Source organism: Umbelopsis ramanniana (genome assembly GCF_025399195.1).
Source record: "Umbelopsis ramanniana AG unplaced genomic scaffold K450scaffold_56, whole genome shotgun sequence".
NCBI classification, from domain to species: Eukaryota; Fungi; Mucoromycota; class Umbelopsidomycetes; order Umbelopsidales; family Umbelopsidaceae; genus Umbelopsis; species Umbelopsis ramanniana.
Window position 1 is genome coordinate 123,982 of NW_026252142.1, and position 18,344 is coordinate 142,325.

Consider the following 18,344-nt stretch of genomic DNA (forward strand, 5'->3'; position numbering starts at 1 on the left):
AGTGAGGTCATCAGATGCAACGAATATCTCACGCTGGCCAGAAGAAGCGTACTGTGGAGCGGCTAAGCAGTGGTCGTTGCCGCGGATTGCATTGGGATTATGGAATGAATGAAGGCGGCTAGATGAAATAAACGGAACTGAACTCAGAGATCCTATGATAAAAATGGACTGCAAGTATGTCAGCCATAGTCAGGATAAGCATGCGTAGCGTAGCTAGAGCGAGCGGGTAGTAAGCCCTCTTGAATCCACGTGATCTTTAATTTTTTCCATCCCAACTTTTTTTTCACGCGTACGTGCGCGAACAATAAAAAAAAAAGGGACTTGGACGCGTCTTTCGATAAACCATGGCAACTGCAGGTCGAGGGTCATTTCGTGGCGGTCGTCAACGACTTGGTTCAACAAGAGCGAACAAGGCTAATTCACTACCAAACCAAAACCTCACTAACGAGCCTTCGAATATAGACCAGCGTTTCGAAGACATAAAGATCCGCGATGAGATTGATGCAAGACTGGGATTCGAACGATACCAGGAAGGCCCTGAGAAACTAGGATGGCTTATCAACATGCATGCTGTAAGCGTGAAATCCAATGGCCCTACCTCTCTTCTACTGACCTCTAACCACTCATCGCTTCACCTTATAGACTATTGTAAAGGATTCAGAATGGCCAGGAGGTCGAGCAGCCGTTGATTACTATTTCATTGCTGATTCTGGCGAAACCTTCAAAACCACTTTACTCTACGATCCATATTTTTATATCGGCTGCAAGGTGTGTAGTGCTTTTGTCACTTTCTAAATTACTGACCAAACCATTCACCATTTGCGTTTCATAGCCTGGTACAGAAACAGAGGTGGAGGAATACTTACGGCGAAGGTTCGAGAATGTGATTGAAAAGATTACTAGAGTGAGGAAAGAGGATCTCAAGCAGGTATAGGTCGTTCTCATGCTATGCTACTCATCTATATATCTCGTTTATTCACCGTCGTCATACAGCCAAACCACTTGTTGGGCCAGAAGCGTACTTATTTACAGCTCATCTTTCGAAATGTGTCGGATTTACTGTCTGTCCGAAAAATAATATTACCCACCGTCAAGAAGAATCAAAAGAACCTTGATGCTATTGATACCTATGCCGACATTGTCAAGTAAGGAGTGGTGTTTGAGGAGTGCCTGAGCCATAGCGTAGCGCTAACCGATCACCTTCACATAGTGAAACCAATAACATTGACTATGAACACACGACAAATTTGGCCGCATTGTCATCACGGCGAAATCCGCATGAAACACTTGAAAACATCATCGATATCCGAGAATATGATATACCTTACTACCTTCGTGTGGCCATTGATATGGGTAAGTTATCCTGTCGCTCGGATGATGCATTTGTGTTGTCCACAAAGCTTTCTCCTAATGCCTTGCTTTTTATTTAAAGACATCCGTGTCGGTCTTTGGTACACTGTCCAAGCCATGCCCGATAACACAATCCAGATACAACGTCGCCCTGATTTAGTCAATCGTGCCGAACCTGTTATCCTGGCGTTTGACATCGAAACAACAAAGCTTCCGCTCAAATTTCCAGATTCTGCTATCGATTCGATCATGATGATTTCATACATGATTGACGGTCAAGTAAGTAGTTGTTTTTATGGTGAGGCGGTAAAGCGTTGTTCTAAAGCATTGTGCACTTAAGGGTTACTTGATCACAAATCGAGAGATTGTGAGTCAAGATATTGAAGATTTCGAATACACCCCCAAGCCTGAATACGACGGCCCTTTTATCATTTTCAATGAAGAAGACGAGGTATGTCTTTACATTGAATGAACGGAGCGCTTACATGCGCTATGATGGATTTATCGGTTCAGGCGGATTAATTATCGTATCATATAGCCTGCACTTTTACGTCGGTTCTTTGAGCATATTCAAGATGCACAGCCGACCGTCTTTGTCACCTATAACGGTGATTCCTTCGATTGGCCATTCGTTGAAGCGCGAGCGAACTTTCATGGTATCAACATGTATGAGGTTAGTATTTCAACCTACCTACCTTACATCTCGCCTTTCTATTCTGAACGAAACCTTGCTAACATTTCTCCCTACAGGAAATCGGCTTTTATAAAGATGAGGAAGACGAATACAAATCAAAGCACGCCTTGCATATGGATGCTTTCAGATGGGTCAAGCGTGACTCTTACCTACCTCAAGGAAGTCAAGGTTTGAAAGCCGTCACTACAGCGAAACTGGGATACAATCCTCTTGAACTTGATCCCGAAGATATGACAAGGTTTGCTTCCTTCATCGTTATTTTTTGCTAAATCCCTTGTGAACCCTCCTATTCAACCTTTCATTCTCCTCTTAGGTTCGCTAATGAGCAGCCCCAAACTTTGGCCCAATACTCAGTATCCGATGCAGTGGCCACATATTACCTCTACATGAAATATGTGCATCCATTCATCTTTTCACTTTGCAATATTATTCCACTTACGCCGGACGAAGTCTTGCGAAAAGGAAGTGGTACTCTTTGTGAGATTCTACTTATGGTAAGCATGCGCCCTCAACGATCAATTTTTCTGTAGTCTATTCCCTTCTAACTCCTCATACCATAGGTTGAAGCATACAAGGCAAATGTCATCATGCCCAACAAACACATGGATGAAACGGGCAAAATGTTTGATGGCCATCTACTAGAGAGTGAAACATACGTCGGTGGACACGTAGAAGCTTTAGAGGCAGGTGTGTTCAGAAGCGATCTGCCAACTCATTTTAGAATTGCTCCGGAAGCGGCCCAAGAGGTACTGTAACGAGAAAATTGCGTTGTCACATCCATGCGTCCATACTCATTCAAAGCTATGTTTCATGTCGATCATTTTGTCTATACTCAACTTAGCTTATAGATCAGATTGATGATGCCCTCAAATTTACGATTCAAGTAGAAGAAAAGCTAAAGTTGGAGGACGTGGAGAATTACGACGAGGTCCGAGATAGCATTACGGCGTTGCTGGAAGACTTACGAGATAATCCTATGCGACACGAGGAGCCACTCATCTATCATTTGGATGTTGCAGCCATGTACCCCAATATCATTCTTACGAATCGACTGCAACCCGATGCCATGATTGAAGAATCTGCGTGCGCATCTTGCGATTTCAATCGGCCGGGTAAAACATGCGATCGTCGTATGACTTGGTCATGGCGCGGCGAGTACTTTCCTGCCAAACGCAACGAGTACAACATGATCAAAAACCAACTGAGTATTGAAACCTTCCCAGCAAGACGACCCGGCGACCCGGCAAGACCTTGGTATCAACTCAGCGAAACGGAGCAATCTACATTGCTGGAAAAGCGCTTAACGGAGTACTGCCGAAAAGTCTACCGAAAGGTTCGAGAAACACGCATCGTTGAACGAGAATCCATCATTTGTCAACGAGAGAATCCATTTTACATCGAGACTGTCAAGGCTTTCCGTGATCGTCGCTACGAATACAAGGGTTTGCACAAGACTTGGAAAAAGAATCTGGATGTCGCCGCTTCAGAGGGTAGTCTGCCCAAGACGGTTGAGGCCAAAAAGATGATTGTTTTGTACGATTCCTTGCAGTTGGCTCACAAGTGTATTTTGAACTCTTTCTACGGTTATGTCATGCGTAAAGGTGCTCGCTGGCATTCGCTGGAGATGGCTGGTATTGTCTGTTTGACGGGTGCCAAAATTATTCAGATGGCCAGACAGCTTGTCGAACGCATTGGTCGACCGCTTGAACTGGATACCGATGGTATTTGGTGTATTTTACCTAAATCGTTTCCGGAAAAATTCACGTTCAAGACAAAGAATGGCAAGAAGATTGGAATCAATTACCCTTGTTCTATGTTGAACCATCTTGTCCACGCCAAATTCACCAACGATCAATACCAGACTCTAGTGGATAAGGATAAATACGAATACTCAGTCCACAGTGAGAACAGTATTTTCTTCGAAGTCGATGGTCCCTATCGAGCTATGATCTTGCCCTCATCCAAAGAGGAGGATAAACTTCTGAAGAAGCGATATGCCGTTTTTGACCATGATGGCTCACTTGCTGAACTCAAGGGATTCGAAGTCAAGCGTCGTGGTGAACTCAAGCTCATCAAGATCTTCCAGTCGCAAATCTTCAAGGTCTTTTTGGAAGGTACATCTTTGGATGAGTGCTATGCTGCTGTAGCCTGTGTCGCCAACCAATGGCTGGATGTTCTGTTTAGCAAAGCGGTGAATCTACAGGATGAGGAGTTATTCGAACTGATTTCAGAAAACCGAAGTATGTCCAAGACACTTGAAGATTATGGCTCACAAAAGTCCACTTCTATTAGCACCGCTCGACGTTTGGCCGAATTCTTGGGTGACCAGATGGTCAAGGATAAAGGTCTCGCCTGTAAATTCATTATTTCATCTCGACCGTTTGGTATTCCCGTCTCTGAACGTGCCATTCCCGTTGCCATTTTCTCTGCTGAACCTAGCATCAAGAAGCACTTTTTGCGAAAGTGGCTCAAGGACAACAGTCTCACTAGCTTTGACATTCGCGATATCCTGGACTGGCCTTATTATGTGGAACGTTTTGGTTCCGTCATCCAAAAACTCATCACCATTCCTGCTGCCATGCAAAAGGTCACCAACCCTGTTCCTCGTGTACGCCATCCTGACTGGCTGTTTAAGCGAGTTGCTCAAAAAGATGACAAGTTTAAACAAAACCGAATCACCGACATGTTTGCCCCGGCTACTGGAAAGTCGGTGATTGAAGAAGCTGTTGCTCGTGACATTGAAGATCTTGGTGTGCAGCGAAACCCTCTTTTAGAACAAGATGGCAAGGTGGTGCCTAAAGTCATCAAGCAACGCAAACGCAAATCGAAATCCAATAACGAGGATAGATTTGATCCCACCGGATCCGATAACGATGTACCAGACACGATGCCGGACATGCATGAAAATTATTCAGACTGGCTGCAATTCCAGAAAAGCAAGTGGAAGAAACAGCGTGTGGCTAGAATCAAGCGACGAGAAACAGGTGAAGATGATTCAACGCAAGGCCGATCAGAAAATTCAGCAAGTGGCTATTTCCGTCGACAGGCTGGATCACTTGTTTCCAGCCCTTGGCATATTCTTCAGATCGTGGAAAGCGACACTTTGGGAGAGTACCGCATGTGGGTTGTGATCCAACGCAGCCTCTATTGCATCAACCTATCTGTTCCGCGCATCTTTTATGTCAACAGCCATGATAATCAACCCACTGAAAGTTTGATGAGCAACTCCGTGTTCAGCATTGAACCTCGGGTCAGAACACTACCAAGGTCACATCAATGCTTGAATCTGTTTGAAATGACCATGCCAGAGTCGGTATTCCGGGCCGAACAAAAGAAATTTGCCTCTTTCTTCAATCATCCTTCTACCGAAGGTGTCTATGAAACGCAAATCCCACTATTGACCAGAGCTATTCTCAAGCTGGGATGTGTAAGCAAGGTCGATCGAACCGGCAGTGGTGGTTTACGAAAGATGGAGGATCGCTTTTCGTTACTGGATTTCGTTCAAGACGAAACCCTCTCCAAAGATTACCTCGGACAGCCTAAAACCTTCAACTACCTCTACTTGTATCATGCTCATGCCGACTCTCGTCATATGTTTGCTCTGGTGGGAACCGCTTTACCCCAGTCTCGCTGTTTCATCATTGGTACCAATCGAGAACACGCTCAGATGCCAAATCTCAATCAGCTGTATAAACAACGGTTTACTGAACACCAACGTGGTCAAGAAACTCAAACCAACGAGACCATCGATTACAAGGAAGACATGGATTTTGAAACCACTTATCATTCTTCTGAAAAAGATGCTCTCAAGGCTATACAAAAGGAATTAGTCAAGTACCAGTCTTTGAAGCGTGGTCCTACCATCATTGCCATCTCTTCACCACGATCCACCACCCAACTTGTGCAACAAATTCGCATTATGAGTGAATTCCCTTACGTATCGATGCAATCTTATATTGAAGACAAGCGTCTGCCATCCATTGACTGGCTGCGTCCAACAGCGGCACGTATGATCAATCAATATTTGAATCTTGGTTCATGGCTTACCGAGAAGTTGTTGCAAGCTCGGTACGCAAGTATACCCTTTTGTAACATTGAAAACGACCCGTATCTCTACCTGGCCGACATTGCCTTTGCTCGACGACTAATGAAGAACGACATGGTCTTATGGTGGTCCCCTTCATCCAAACCTGATCTTGGCGGACGTGAGGAAGACGAAAATCTGTACGCGGTTGACGAGTTGGTCAACCCTGAAATCAACCACCCTGGCTCGTATTCCAACGTGTGCTTTGAGTTGGATATATTGCGGCTTTGTTTGAACACGCTGATGGAAGCTCCCATCATCAACGAACTGGAAGGCAGTAATGGTGGTATCGGATTTGACAACGTTGCCCATACGCTTGACGAATACAATTCCGGTAAAGTCAATACCACCGTGTCGTTTGGAGACGGCTCATTGTCTGCCAAGACGTTCTCCATGCTTCGTGGTATGGTGCAAACATGGTTTCATGAAGCTTTGGAACACAACAATCGATTTGCCGAAATGATGATTGACACGCTTCACCGCTGGCTCACAAGTCCCAGTTCCAGCATGTACGATCCATGTCTATACGGTTTGGTGCATGGCATGATGAAGAAGGTGTTCATGCAGTTGGTGGCAGAGTTCAAGCGACTTGGGTCTCAAATCGTCTTTGCTAACTTTAACAAGATCATCGTCGTCACTCCCAAGGAATCCATGGACAGTGGTCTGCCTTACTGTAATTATCTCCTGAAGGCGGTGCAAGGCAAGCAAGTATTTGAAGTGCTGGATATTGTGTTATCCAACTATTGGGATCAGCTTTTATGGATGGATGAAATGAATTATGGTGGCATTTTGCGCGAAAAAGACGATGTCCTGGAAGCCAGGGAGAGCAATGCTGTGGTGACCATGCAATGGAATATACAAGACTATCTACCTCTTGGCACGCAAGATGTTTTCCAACGCATCATTGCAAGTTATGTCTACACCACGTACAACAACCGAGTCAAGCGTATCAAAGAGACGAGCCATGATCCCTATGCGCATCGCGGACAAGAACCTGTGGACGGGGATGCACAGATGAACCATGGCAACAGTGTCGAAGCTGAGCTCACTCGACACTATGTTAGTCAAGACCTCACGCGGCGACTTCTAAAGCAGTTGGGTGAGATCATCAAAGAACAAGTCAATATGTCTGTGGATCCGGATATCCAGGCACGTTTGTCGTTCCCTCGATTTGCTGGGTCTCACCTTCATCTGGACAATGCTGCCTTGGAGCTGGTCAAATCGGTGTGTGCTGTTTTGGCCCTGGATAAGCGAATCGAAAGCGAGGTCCGGGTGATGAAGAGGAATGCCCTCAGCTTGATTGGCTCTGTGCCTGAGTTCAGTGACAAGGCGCAATTCCAAAACCCTTGTGAATACTTCAAACTGGCTCAAGTCATCTGCAGTTACTGCAACTATACCACCGACCTTGACTTCTGTCGCGACCGTGATCTCTTGCCTGAAAACGACCAAGTCAAGCCATGGCGATGCAAAGGCTGTGGTACGGAGTACGACAAGAGCTTTATTGAAGAGACATTGATCGGTGAGGTTCAACGACGATTGATGGCCTTCCAGCTGCAAGATCTACAGTGCTCCAAGTGCCACCGAGTCAAACAGGAGAATCTTCTCAAAAACTGTGGTTCATGTGGAGGCAACTTTGTGCAAACCCAAAGGAAATCGGATTTAATTAGCAAATTGACTGTGTTCCGTAACATTGCTAGGGAGCAAAAGTTACGGCTGCTAGTAGAGATTGTCGACTGGACACTGGCCAATTGTTAATAGCTGTTATCGTCTTTTAGAATAGTGTATAGTATTTGATAAAACAAGGAATTGTGTTTCTGTACCAAGGGTTGTATTTATTAAGAAGAATCTGTCGACCATAGGCTTTTATAACCGCGTACAACCCGTACGGTTTGCTATGCTTTTCAACTACGCTATCGGGTATCTGTGTATACGAGGGGTTAACGGCCTCTATTTATATTCACTTCGTTTTGTTAAAAATGTTTGCCACTAGACGAGCTGGGACCCCGACGGAAGAAAACAAGGAATCAGCAGATATGTGGCCTGGTCATTCTTGCAACTACATTCGCGATTGAGGGTACTGAACCACCATCAAGAATAGTACGAATGAGCCGCTTAAGAACGAGGTTCATGGAAGTGGCAGAATGGAAAAAAATTTATACCCGGTAGCTAGTGGCTTAGAAAAATTCTTTTGGCAGTCCTAGGCAGTGGACGGAGTTAAACTCTGCACAATGCATGCCATTGAGCTCCATTGCCTTGCTCGCCATCCATCCCATCACTCGCGCTGTACAAATAACTACTAGGCTTTATGATTTTACACGGTCGTCGTGTGGCTTTCACTCTAATAAAAAGAAAAGAACAACCAATTTCTATATTTCACCTTCTTGCTCCTCATCGTCATCTTGATACTTGTACTCATGTTCCTCTTCACGAGTTTTGACTGCAGGCACAAAAGCATTTTCGGTGGTAGGCTGTGCAAACGATTGGTAGCCTCCTTGTGCACCTTCGACGCGATTCTTATCGTCAAAGCTGCCAAATCCAGGTCGGTCACTGAATCGATCATATTCGTCTTCATCTTCATCCGTTTGCTGTATAATGGTGGTTTGTGGAAAGCTTGACCACGCTTGAGATGATGATTCTTCCGTCTATGAACGTCATGAGGTCAGCTTACCCTTTCATCATGTTAGTTCTAAACACTCTTTCTCACCTCTTGTGCATCATCATTATCATTGCGAATGCGCAGACGTTCAAATCCACCACTAGTATCTGTGTTGTCTCCAGGTGGGCTAAAACGAAAGATGGGGTCGTCAGAACTCTATTTTCACTTTCAAGCATCCCTCACCAACACCTTACCTCATCCAATGATCACCACTCTCGCCAATCTCTTCGTCTTCATCGTCATATCCACCTTTGGCGTGATGCATATACCGGGCAAACTACAAAAAAAACCAATCAAGGTTTTAATACCAGTATATCCCGGTGGTAGAGTCTAAAGAAATTGTCACAAACCATTAAACTTACTTCGTCCTGTGCACCAACTAATGCATCCTCATCATCCTCTTCTTCTTCACTAATGCTATAGGTTGCACCAGCATTAGGTCGATCTCCACCAAGTGGCAAAGTGTCCCTCTCGCGAGTCTCGGCAAGGACTTCAATATAAAAATTATCCCATTTTTGGAGATCGACATCGTCTCTGACAGTCGCTTCCACTTCGCTGTAGTTATCCATGAGCTTGGAGATCTCGTCGGCAATAAAAGTAAGATGACCCATGTACCCCAAGCGCATGCCCTTTGGAACCGATCTATCGATGAAATTATACCCAAAACGAGGTCAGATAAATATGTTAACATCACCAGGCTAGATAATACCATCCATCCACTTACGTCTCACGTTCATTCAATTCGTATGCTTCGATGATGCGGTTGGTCAATTTACCGTCTTTAAGCACAGAGAGCGCCAATTGACGGTTGTATCCAAATTCCATGCTACCGTTGAAAATCTGGTGAAGCATGTCGTAGACAACATAGTGAAGAAAGTTGTTCCATGGGAATCCAAAGAAAATGTCCTAAACAAACAAGTCAGGCAAAAAGTCGGCATGATATGAGTTGAAAAGTTTCACATGCCACTTACCAAACAGGTAGGAAGCACTCTATGCTTAATAAACTGTAATTTCAAGTAATCTGCAATATACACTTGGTCATCTTCCTTTGCAGTTGGCTCAGCAGCGTCGGCTTCTTCAGGTTCCTCGTCAGTAGCGATTGTGTTGATGTAATTTGCTCTTGCGAGGTGGTGCTTCAATAGGGGTTTGTTGAGATGCGCCATATTGGAGCAATGCAATAGTTCCGCAAACAGTTCGCATATCTTTAAACGCTCAAATCCCAGTGGCATGCGATCGCCTATGGTAGTGGGTAGGGTTGAAGACTAAAATAAAAGGATGAGTTTCGTTCTACTCGTAGCTTACACCTCATCGGACTTTTTCTTTCGTGTTGTGCGTCAAGCTTACCACGGATTTGGGATTTATGAGAAGGTTGTTGAAGTCACCAACACGGTCGGCTAAGACTTGCATCATCTCTTTAAGGGTCACGGGTGGTTCAGATACACCTTCATCTGCAGAATACATGGCTATTTGATCCAGTTCTGCGTCGCTGTTATTATGCCTTATAAGATCTATGATGATGGCCACGCCGTTGATGAGAGATGATGTGGAATTGGAAGCATCTTTGTCCAACATGTAATTAACCAATTGTGTCATTTTTGATTCGCTGTATCGTTTGAAATGAGTGAATGAGATCGAATGGAGGCTAGTTACTAAGAATAGCCTACCTTGTCAATGTAGTAATAAGGACATTGGTTCCAATGCTTGGGGATTCGGGAATGCTCGTTTGTGACATTCGTATTATTTCCGAGATGACTTGTTGTGCTATGGAGTGCTCCTAAACATGGAAAAAGCTAATGAGAACCCAAAAACTGGTAAATGTTAGATGAAAGGCCGGCCTTACATCAGGATCAAGATTGGGATCCAGTTTGCTGATCAAATTATCCAGTAGACCTTGTTCATGCAACCAATTAATGGAGCTATTATCTTCCGGTAGCACCTCTTCCATCCGAATTAAAGTCAACAGAAGATCAGTGATAGCTGGCGTTTCCAAGTGGGTCATAATCTTTTGGAAAACATTGGGGACGGACTGTACAAATGCAAGCATCTACATACCACCAAAAGTGGTTAGCAAACATATGGAAGCGATTGAACGAGGTAATAAATTGACATACTGGCTCTGATCGTTTGGCAAGCAATGAACAGTTAACCTTTGCAAAGTTGGCTGCAAGGTCAAACGGCATACCGGTGGCTCCTCTGGTCATGGCTGGTTTATCTAAGAAGTCCCAAAGGCCCTTCAAAAGATCCACATGATCGATCAACAGGCTGTCTAATATTTGAGGAATATCACTTGATAATATTTCACTTGCAATGAGCGGATAGCTGGTTGCCAAAGATGAAATTAGATGTTGATGATCGGACATGCACTTTTGAGTTGGATGCCAGTCAGTGCGTATTTCTTAAAATATATTACCTCCATTGTTCACGATCCAGTGATTCCGCCGTCAGGTATTGTAGAAGCTGGGAGAGGTTCTGCCGCTGACACAAACTACGTAAAACAATTCGATGCGATGTTATCAGTCAGCATGTCGCGGGGTTATGCGGGCATCATGGAGGTCACTGCCACCCTTTGCAAAAAATAAAGACTCACAAGTCAATCAATCGTTGATTGTGTGTCTTGACTTCTTGAATGACATCGCCTTCATTGAGGATTTCTTGCAATTCAACATCTTCTTTATCAAGTATTGCATCGATCGCCGATGGGTTATTAAAGCCGAAACGCCAAAACATGGTCAACGGCTAAAGAGACGAAAAAAAAACGTTAGATGTTCCATTTTATATTTTTTTTTATTTTTAAAAACTGGATGGAACCTCCTTAACGGTGGACCATTCTCAATCAATGCTATTATTATTTTTCTCTAGAAACTATTTCCCTTGGCTATGCACGCTTGTGCTTTGCTCTACTCTCTTTGCCTTTGGCCGAAAGGTTGTCAACGAGAGTTTTTGGGTCACTAAAAACTCAACCAGGTTGAACGCTTCACTGGAGCATTTTAAATCACCGCTGACCCCCAATTTTTTTTTTTTTCTTCAATCGACACAAGCAAGCTGTCAAGCGAAATCATGAAGCCCATGGCCATGAAAGCAAGAACAAGCGTCTTCGAAATATATAGAATGGCGCAGAGGAGCTACACCAATCAGCTCATATGCACAAGAGCCGCTTCTTCAATGGCTCACAAACGTCCAACACAGGAGAAGCGGAAGCTGGTATTCGACAATCGATCGCCTTCATTACAAGATTTTCTCGTTCAGGCAAATGCATCGCAATCACTCGAGCCATTATCAGGCTCGGCTGTATCCCCTGATCAAATACCTTATCTCAATGTCATTGGCCCAAGCTTGGGTCGTGGTCGAAAATTTTACATAGAAGTTTATGGATGTCAGGTACGATATGGTGTTACAAATGGCCTGGATATCACCTCTAGTCTAATGACTTTTCAACTGCAGATGAATTTCAATGATACGGAGATTCTCAACAGCATCCTCACTAATTCCGGTTATGTGAGAACATCAACCATAGAGGACGCCAATGTTGTGTTTTTAGTGACAGTAAGTTGAAGGGTTTGCACACCAAATGTCCATCACTTGCTGATACACATTATTCTATAGTGTGCAATTCGAGAAAATGCAGAAACTCGTATTTGGGAACGATTGAAGTTCTTGCGGCATTACCGAACAAAAGTGAACAAGGACCCACCGCCCATGGTTGGCGTATTAGGATGCATGGCAGAGCGATTGAAATCAAAGCTACTCGAACAAGACAGGCTGGTTGATATTGTGTGCGGTCCAGATGCTTATCGTTCTATTCCCCATCTTATCTCGCTGGCCGAGACCAAGGACGGAGTGGCCAATGTCATGCTCTCTGCCGATGAGACATATGCCGATGTGATGCCCATGCGCTTGGATAAGGATAGCGTCAGTGGCTGGGTGTCTGTAATGCGTGGCTGTAACAACATGTGTAGTTTCTGCATTGTTCCCTTTACAAGAGGTGAGTGTTATGCAATGCATCACGTGTAGGGTGAGCTTTTAGGAGGAAAAAGATGCTAAAAAAAATGCTACTGCACTAGGTAACGAGCGAAGTCGACCCATCGAAACCATTCTTAATGAGGTCAGATATCTCAACGAACAAGGTGTCAAAGAAGTTACACTGCTTGGCCAAAATGTCAATTGTAAGTGGGAGTGCACTGGCTAAATTGTTTCAAACCTGAAATACTCGACTAACTGGTCCTCTGTTGCTCCTTTTTACGTCACATCACGATGCAGCTTATAGAGACACATCGGATACAACAGTATATGGCACCGACATCGGTTCACAACTGAGTAATTCCGGATTTAACACCATCTACAAACGTAAAGCTGGAGGAGTTCGGTTCACTGAGCTATTGGACCGTGTCAGCTTAATTAATCCAGAAATGCGTATCCGGTTTACATCGCCACATCCAAAAGACTTTCCGGTGGATCTATTACATTTAATTTCTGAGCGACCTAATATTTGTAACTCGGTCCACATGCCCATCCAATCTGGCAGCACCAGCATGATCGGTCGTATGCGCCGTGGCTACTCGCGTGAAGCCTACTTAGAGCTCGTGGACACTATGCGGAAAATTATACCCAACGTCTGGATTAGCAGTGATTTTATTACCGGATTTTGCGATGAAACAGAAGAAGAGCATCGGGACACTGTGACGTTGATGGAAGAGGTCGGATATGACATGGCCTTCATGTTTGCCTACTCTATGCGGGAGAAAACGCATGCCCATCGGAAATATACTGACAATGTGCCTGACGACGTCAAAGCCCGTAGGTTGAATGAGATCATTCAGACCTTCCACAGGGTTGCGCAAGGCAAAACCAAACTTTTGATAGGATCAGAACAGCATGTGCTTGTAGACTCGGATGTTCCCAAAGTGAAGAACGGTGTTACCACTGTGTTCAGCGGCCGTACCGATGGTGGCCATAAGGTCTTTTTGGAAGGAGATGGCAGTGGAATTCAAAAGGGCGACTATGTAACCGTTAAGATCCGAGATGCCTCTAGCGTTAGTCTTCGCGGTCAAGTTGTGAAGAAGCAATCCGTTGCGGAGTTTGCACGTTCCCAGAGGGACTGAAGTCATACAATCAAAATAAAAAATGTCTAAATTTCTTGCCCTAGTCTAACAGAACTCATAGAGTTCAGCGTGCAATGTTCAAGCCAGCCGATATAAGAGCTTTGCATAGGCAATTACTTCGAGCTGGATCCATGGCAACATGGCCATCGCCCAAGAACAAACGCATAGTATGGAATAAGATCCGCGCAGGGTTTGACGAGCACCGACATGAACAAGATGTAGACAATCTCAAGATTATAGTTGACAACGGTAAGGACAGTCCCACCGTTGCTTGCTTTCCAGGCGGCGTAGTAAGCACTGACAATCCAAATTACTCGTAGCCTCCAATACGGTTTTGTTTCTGATAGCCGCTGGACGGCACCATGGTGTGGAGCATCAAATTGTAAAAAATCTAACGTCACTGCATTACTTTCGCTCTCAATACAACGAAAGGTAAGATGTAGTTGATGACATGATATAGGTTGCATTGAAACTAACGCACGCGTACAGACCACCGTTCTATAACAAGAAATTGCCACCCGACATTCGCGAACTGCACAATCATGCATACGATGAATTGGATATGACACTGACCATGCTCAATCAATCTCTCGGTCTCAGTCTACGACCATAGCGATCAAACCAAGCGAGTGCAGTGTAATTTGAAACAGTAGATTTATAATCTACATTCTCTTGTATATTAAAATCATTCAGTGTATTCTTTTTGCTCTATGATATTGTAAATACAATCGTTTTGGGTCTATGAGTGTCGTAAATGCATTATTCGCTTCATTGGCGAAACCTTCTAATAGCCTTTAATCTCCTTGATGACAGCTCGTTCACGATCCTGACTCATATCGCCATAGCCTATGACACGCATGGAGAAGGTCCCGTTACCAGCCGTCAAGCTGCGTAAAGCGCTGGAATAGCCAATCATGGAACTGAGTGGGACGTGGGCTTTGATGACTCTTTTCTGTGTCGCATGTTCATGATGATGAACTCCACCCGACATGGCAGAATCAGGCGGTGCGTAGATGGCACTATGTATTTCTTGTTGAACGGTATCCGACTTGGCGGATTCTAGCCCGATGACATGCCCACGACGCGTGCCGCTCAAGTCACCAACGACTGAACCAATTTGGTCTTCAGTGACTTCAATATTGACTTCCATCATGGGTTCTAGAAGCGCAGGGCTAGCTTGTTTGACTGCATCGTACACAGCTTGAGACACACATGCAGCAATAGCACCTGGCGTGGTGTCGGCACCGAACAGGCGGATATTGTCCGCTCGGACTTGCAGGCGGGTAAGTGGGAATGAAAGCAAAGCACCTCGAGAGAGGCCAGACTGGAGACCAGTTTGGACAGCATCTTTGATTTCTTCTTCACTGATGGAGTTATTTTGATTTGCAGTAGGTTGCGATTCGTCTTCTGTTGCGTCTGTGACTTCATCAGCACTAGCTTGAATCAAACATCCACTCTCCTTGGTCCATCCTTCCTCAATAGCGGCATCCATGTCAGCTTCTTCATCAAGCGGACGCAAAGCAACCCTGCATGCAGCTCGGACACGTTTTCCCAGCAGTTCCTTGTCATACATATGGTCTACAACAGCCTCACCCTGACAGGTTTCGCGATAACTGATACGCATCTTGCCCATCTCAGCCTTGCATTTGAATTCGTTCAAAAGCCTATCCTTTACAATCTCAAGGTGAAGTTCTCCCATACCACTGATCAGCGTTTGACCACTCTCACTGTCGGTCCATACATGCAACGATGGATCCTCTCGCAGTAACTTTCGCAGAGCCTCATCAATTGGCTTTTCTTCAGATACTGAAGCCGGTTCAATGGCCATGAAAAATACTGGGCTAGGAATATCAATTCTGCTAAGTTGGAGTCTGGACTTGATAGCTGCTGCGTCGTTGCCTTGGACAATGGTATCACCAGTACGGGTATCTCGTAAACCGACAATGACGCCAATGTTACCAGCCGATATGAACGGAATTTCCTCGACGTCTTTCGCATACATTTGCAGTAATCGATTAACACGCTCCTTGGTGTTGGTAGTGGTATTGAAGATGGTCGATCGGTCGTTCAACTTTCCAGAATACACTCGTACAAAGACTAATGCACCTCGACGAGGATCATGAGACACTTTGAAGGCCAGCGCTACAAGTTTTCCAGTTTCTTTCAATGCAATCTCCGTCTTGGCGCCATTGTTGAGGGTGGCAATCGCATTGGGTCGATCCAATGGACTGGGGAGGTAGTCGACCACGGCATCCATAACAGGCTGCACACCGATATTTTTAAAAGCGGCACCGCAGAGCACAGGAACCGCGGTGCCTTGAATGGTGACTCGTCGAATGGATTTTTTAATATCGTTTGCCGAAACTTTCATGTGATCGCCGTCCGCTTCGTCAAAGAAGATTTCGACAATGTTCTCGTCTAGTTCGGCAAGAGATTCTACCAAAGCCGTACGCCCGCGCACGGCCTCTTCATAAATGGGGCCTTCCGTCAAAGGAGTTCGTTGAATGGTAGACCCTTTGCTTGATTCATCCCACTGCAGTAATTCCATAGTAACGAGATCAGCTACACTGGCCATACCTGTGGATGATTCATCCATCGGGCCAGGAATTTGCACGACCAAAGGCCGTGCACCAAGTTTGCTTCGAATTTCACGTACAGTGCGACCAAAGGCAGCTCCCATGCGATCCATCTTGTTGACAAAGGCAATACGGGGAACGTTATATCGATCCGCTTGATGCCATACCGTCTGTGTCTGCGCTTCTACGCCAGCGACACCATCCAAAATCGTCACAGCACCATCCAGCACACGCACAGAACGTTCTACTTCGATAGTAAAATCTACGTGACCTGGTGTATCGATCAAGTTAATGCGATGTCCACGCCAACCAAAAGTAATGGCTGCGCTGTTGATGGTAATGCCTCGTTCTCGCTCCGCGGCTAGATAATCCATGACGGTATCACCATCGTCGACGTCTACACAATGCAAGGAGAGAATTTCAGTATACTGAAGGTCAACCTATGTCATAAGCATGAGCCTGACCGCAACAAAAAACTATCACTCACCTCCAATCTTTCGCGTTACACCTGCATAATGTAACATGCGTTCGGTGGTGGTTGTTTTACCTAACGTACAAAGTGCAGGCATTTTAAGACGCTGTTTTCTCTGACGAGCCATAATAAATTCATAGACAACCCACCGGCATCGATATGAGCAATGATACCAATATTTCTTGTTTTTGCTACAGTGAAATCTATACTCGAAAAAGTCGTCAGTCTCGAATTCACCGCTCTGCCACGACTAGAAAATTCAATAGATGCCAACAATCTTACCATCGGTAGCAGTAGAGTACCAGCGCCCTTTTAAAGGAAAGGTGGGCTTTAATGTTAGGGCTTGTACTCGGTAACGACATGCAATGGTACACCGTAGCATATCGAACCAGTGGAGGAAGAAGGGTGGAAGCTAAGCCACCGGCTGCAGTGTGAATTTCCATTGTTCCTCTTTTTTACTAAAAATCAAATTGAGAGGAGAGATAATTTCTTTCTAGTTATAATCTCACTTTATATTAATAGTTATAATTATGAGAGGGCCGGCAAGTATGTCAAAATCTATATTACTGTTTATTGCACCGTTATTCCTGAACCAAATAGCAGAACGGCTCCAGCCAGAGCGGCATGAAGAGCGTACATGGAGGAACCTTTGGCGTCGGCTCCACTCGTTGGTGCCGCCGGTCGTTTTGCAATGGCTGAATTATTGAAGAAGTTGGCTGCTCCATTATTTTCATCCGTCGGGGCCTTCTCTGTGCCGCATGGGAAGCTGAAGTCACACTGTTGATGGCATACTTGGTTCATATGGTTTGCTTTTCCCAAATGTTCACAATTTCGTGTGCAATTTTGGCGATCCAATAGACACAGATTAAGCGGTATGGGAAACCCATAGCTTGCTATTTTTTGATGCTCGTCATTGCACTTGCAGCTCCAATGCAAGGTATCCACATTGCATGTTACCTCTTTGACTCTATTATTGCACGAACCACTACAAGTTGACTTAGTCTTGTTACATAGATTTTCCCTCATTTCCTGTGGTAATGATTCCACCGATACCGCCGCTGGATGGGGTTGGGGAGAGAGTATATTTTTTTGGGTTAATGTTTAGCAAAAACGCAACTTTTAAGGAGCAGGAAACAAAACCCAGGAATTTGTCTTATGTACTGACCAGCATTTAGCGCAAACAAGCAGGTCGTCGCTACCAAAATGGATCGAATTATCATGCTACCTTGGCCCGTGGAAAAGCAAGGTCAGAGGACGTACGAAAAAAGTAAATGGTAGAAAGAGAAGCCTGTATAATCAAAAAACGATAAGAGGATGTTATATTCCAATCCTTTGACGGGAAAACCCCATGTCCTCGGTCAATTAAGTACAACCAGTTCGAACGAAAATTTTATCTTTCGCAGAATTTTCTCT

The 18,344-nt window shown here is 44.8% G+C and overlaps 5 protein-coding genes across 5 annotated transcripts; 3 read left to right on the forward strand and 2 right to left on the reverse strand.

Moving 5' to 3' along the window:
- The first annotated feature begins 309 nt into the window (after positions 1-309).
- Positions 310-8,231, forward strand: K450DRAFT_254459 (uncharacterized protein). The gene is made up of 12 exons (XM_051591206.1): positions 310-572; positions 643-768; positions 833-928; positions 994-1,145; positions 1,211-1,353; positions 1,433-1,629; positions 1,691-1,801; positions 1,889-2,023; positions 2,101-2,282; positions 2,358-2,538; positions 2,605-2,790; positions 2,886-8,231. The coding sequence occupies exons 1-12, from the start codon at positions 345-347 to the stop codon at positions 7,881-7,883; spliced, it is 6,735 nt and encodes a 2,244-aa protein (XP_051441971.1). The 5' UTR covers positions 310-344; the 3' UTR covers positions 7,884-8,231.
- Position 8,232: 1 nt separating this feature from the next.
- K450DRAFT_290872 (uncharacterized protein) lies at positions 8,233-11,511 on the reverse strand (the record flags this gene model as incomplete). The annotated part of the gene is made up of 12 exons (XM_051593571.1): positions 8,233-8,770; positions 8,833-8,911; positions 8,979-9,061; positions 9,147-9,426; positions 9,509-9,690; positions 9,756-10,046; positions 10,129-10,387; positions 10,449-10,558; positions 10,625-10,828; positions 10,896-11,103; positions 11,195-11,269; positions 11,372-11,511. The coding sequence occupies 12 exons, from the start codon at positions 11,509-11,511 to the stop codon at positions 8,495-8,497; spliced, it is 2,187 nt and encodes a 728-aa protein (XP_051441972.1). The 3' UTR covers positions 8,233-8,494.
- An 83-nt stretch (positions 11,512-11,594) lies between these two features.
- K450DRAFT_254470 (uncharacterized protein) lies at positions 11,595-13,940 on the forward strand. Its single transcript, XM_051591207.1, has 5 exons — positions 11,595-12,162; positions 12,226-12,327; positions 12,388-12,766; positions 12,846-12,947; positions 13,042-13,940. Exons 1-5 carry the CDS (start codon positions 11,842-11,844, stop codon positions 13,881-13,883), a joined length of 1,746 nt encoding a protein of 581 aa, XP_051441973.1. The 5' UTR covers positions 11,595-11,841; the 3' UTR covers positions 13,884-13,940.
- Positions 13,659-14,582, forward strand: K450DRAFT_254472 (uncharacterized protein). The gene is made up of 3 exons (XM_051591208.1): positions 13,659-14,132; positions 14,204-14,315; positions 14,373-14,582. Exons 1-3 carry the CDS (start codon positions 13,958-13,960, stop codon positions 14,494-14,496), a joined length of 411 nt encoding a protein of 136 aa, XP_051441974.1. The 5' UTR covers positions 13,659-13,957; the 3' UTR covers positions 14,497-14,582.
- On the reverse strand, positions 14,550-17,325 carry K450DRAFT_254476 (uncharacterized protein). The gene is made up of 4 exons (XM_051591209.1): positions 17,214-17,325; positions 17,081-17,134; positions 16,947-17,006; positions 14,550-16,856 (listed from the first exon to the last, which is right to left on the reverse strand). Exons 1-4 carry the CDS (start codon positions 17,311-17,313, stop codon positions 14,668-14,670), a joined length of 2,403 nt encoding a protein of 800 aa, XP_051441975.1. The 5' UTR covers positions 17,314-17,325; the 3' UTR covers positions 14,550-14,667.
- Between the last annotated feature and the right edge of the window lie 1,019 nt (positions 17,326-18,344).

Excerpts from the sequence above, each read along its gene's own strand:
- K450DRAFT_254459 (XM_051591206.1), top strand. The coding sequence starts at position 345 with ATGGCAACTGCAGGTCGAGGGTCATTTCGTGGCGGTCGTCAACGACTT. Across the intron at positions 2,024-2,100 it reads ATGGTATCAACATGTATGAG|GAAATCGGCTTTTATAAAGA; the intron begins GTTAGTATTTCA and ends TTCTCCCTACAG. Across the intron at positions 2,283-2,357 it reads GATCCCGAAGATATGACAAG|GTTCGCTAATGAGCAGCCCC; the intron begins GTTTGCTTCCTT and ends TTCTCCTCTTAG.
- K450DRAFT_254470 (XM_051591207.1), top strand. The coding sequence starts at position 11,842 with ATGAAGCCCATGGCCATGAAAGCAAGAACAAGCGTCTTCGAAATATAT. Across the intron at positions 12,163-12,225 it reads TAGAAGTTTATGGATGTCAG|ATGAATTTCAATGATACGGA; the intron begins GTACGATATGGT and ends TTTCAACTGCAG. Across the intron at positions 12,948-13,041 it reads GCTTGGCCAAAATGTCAATT|CTTATAGAGACACATCGGAT; the intron begins GTAAGTGGGAGT and ends ATCACGATGCAG.
- K450DRAFT_254472 (XM_051591208.1), top strand. The coding sequence starts at position 13,958 with ATGTTCAAGCCAGCCGATATAAGAGCTTTGCATAGGCAATTACTTCGA. Across the intron at positions 14,133-14,203 it reads CAAGATTATAGTTGACAACG|CCTCCAATACGGTTTTGTTT; the intron begins GTAAGGACAGTC and ends AATTACTCGTAG. Across the intron at positions 14,316-14,372 it reads CGCTCTCAATACAACGAAAG|ACCACCGTTCTATAACAAGA; the intron begins GTAAGATGTAGT and ends GCACGCGTACAG.
- K450DRAFT_254476 (XM_051591209.1), bottom strand. The coding sequence starts at position 17,313 with ATGCTACGGTGTACCATTGCATGTCGTTACCGAGTACAAGCCCTAACA. Across the intron at positions 17,135-17,213 it reads GTACTCTACTGCTACCGATG|ATTTCACTGTAGCAAAAACA; the intron begins GTAAGATTGTTG and ends TTTCGAGTATAG. Across the intron at positions 16,857-16,946 it reads TGTAACGCGAAAGATTGGAG|ACGTCGACGATGGTGATACC; the intron begins GTGAGTGATAGT and ends TGCATTGTGTAG.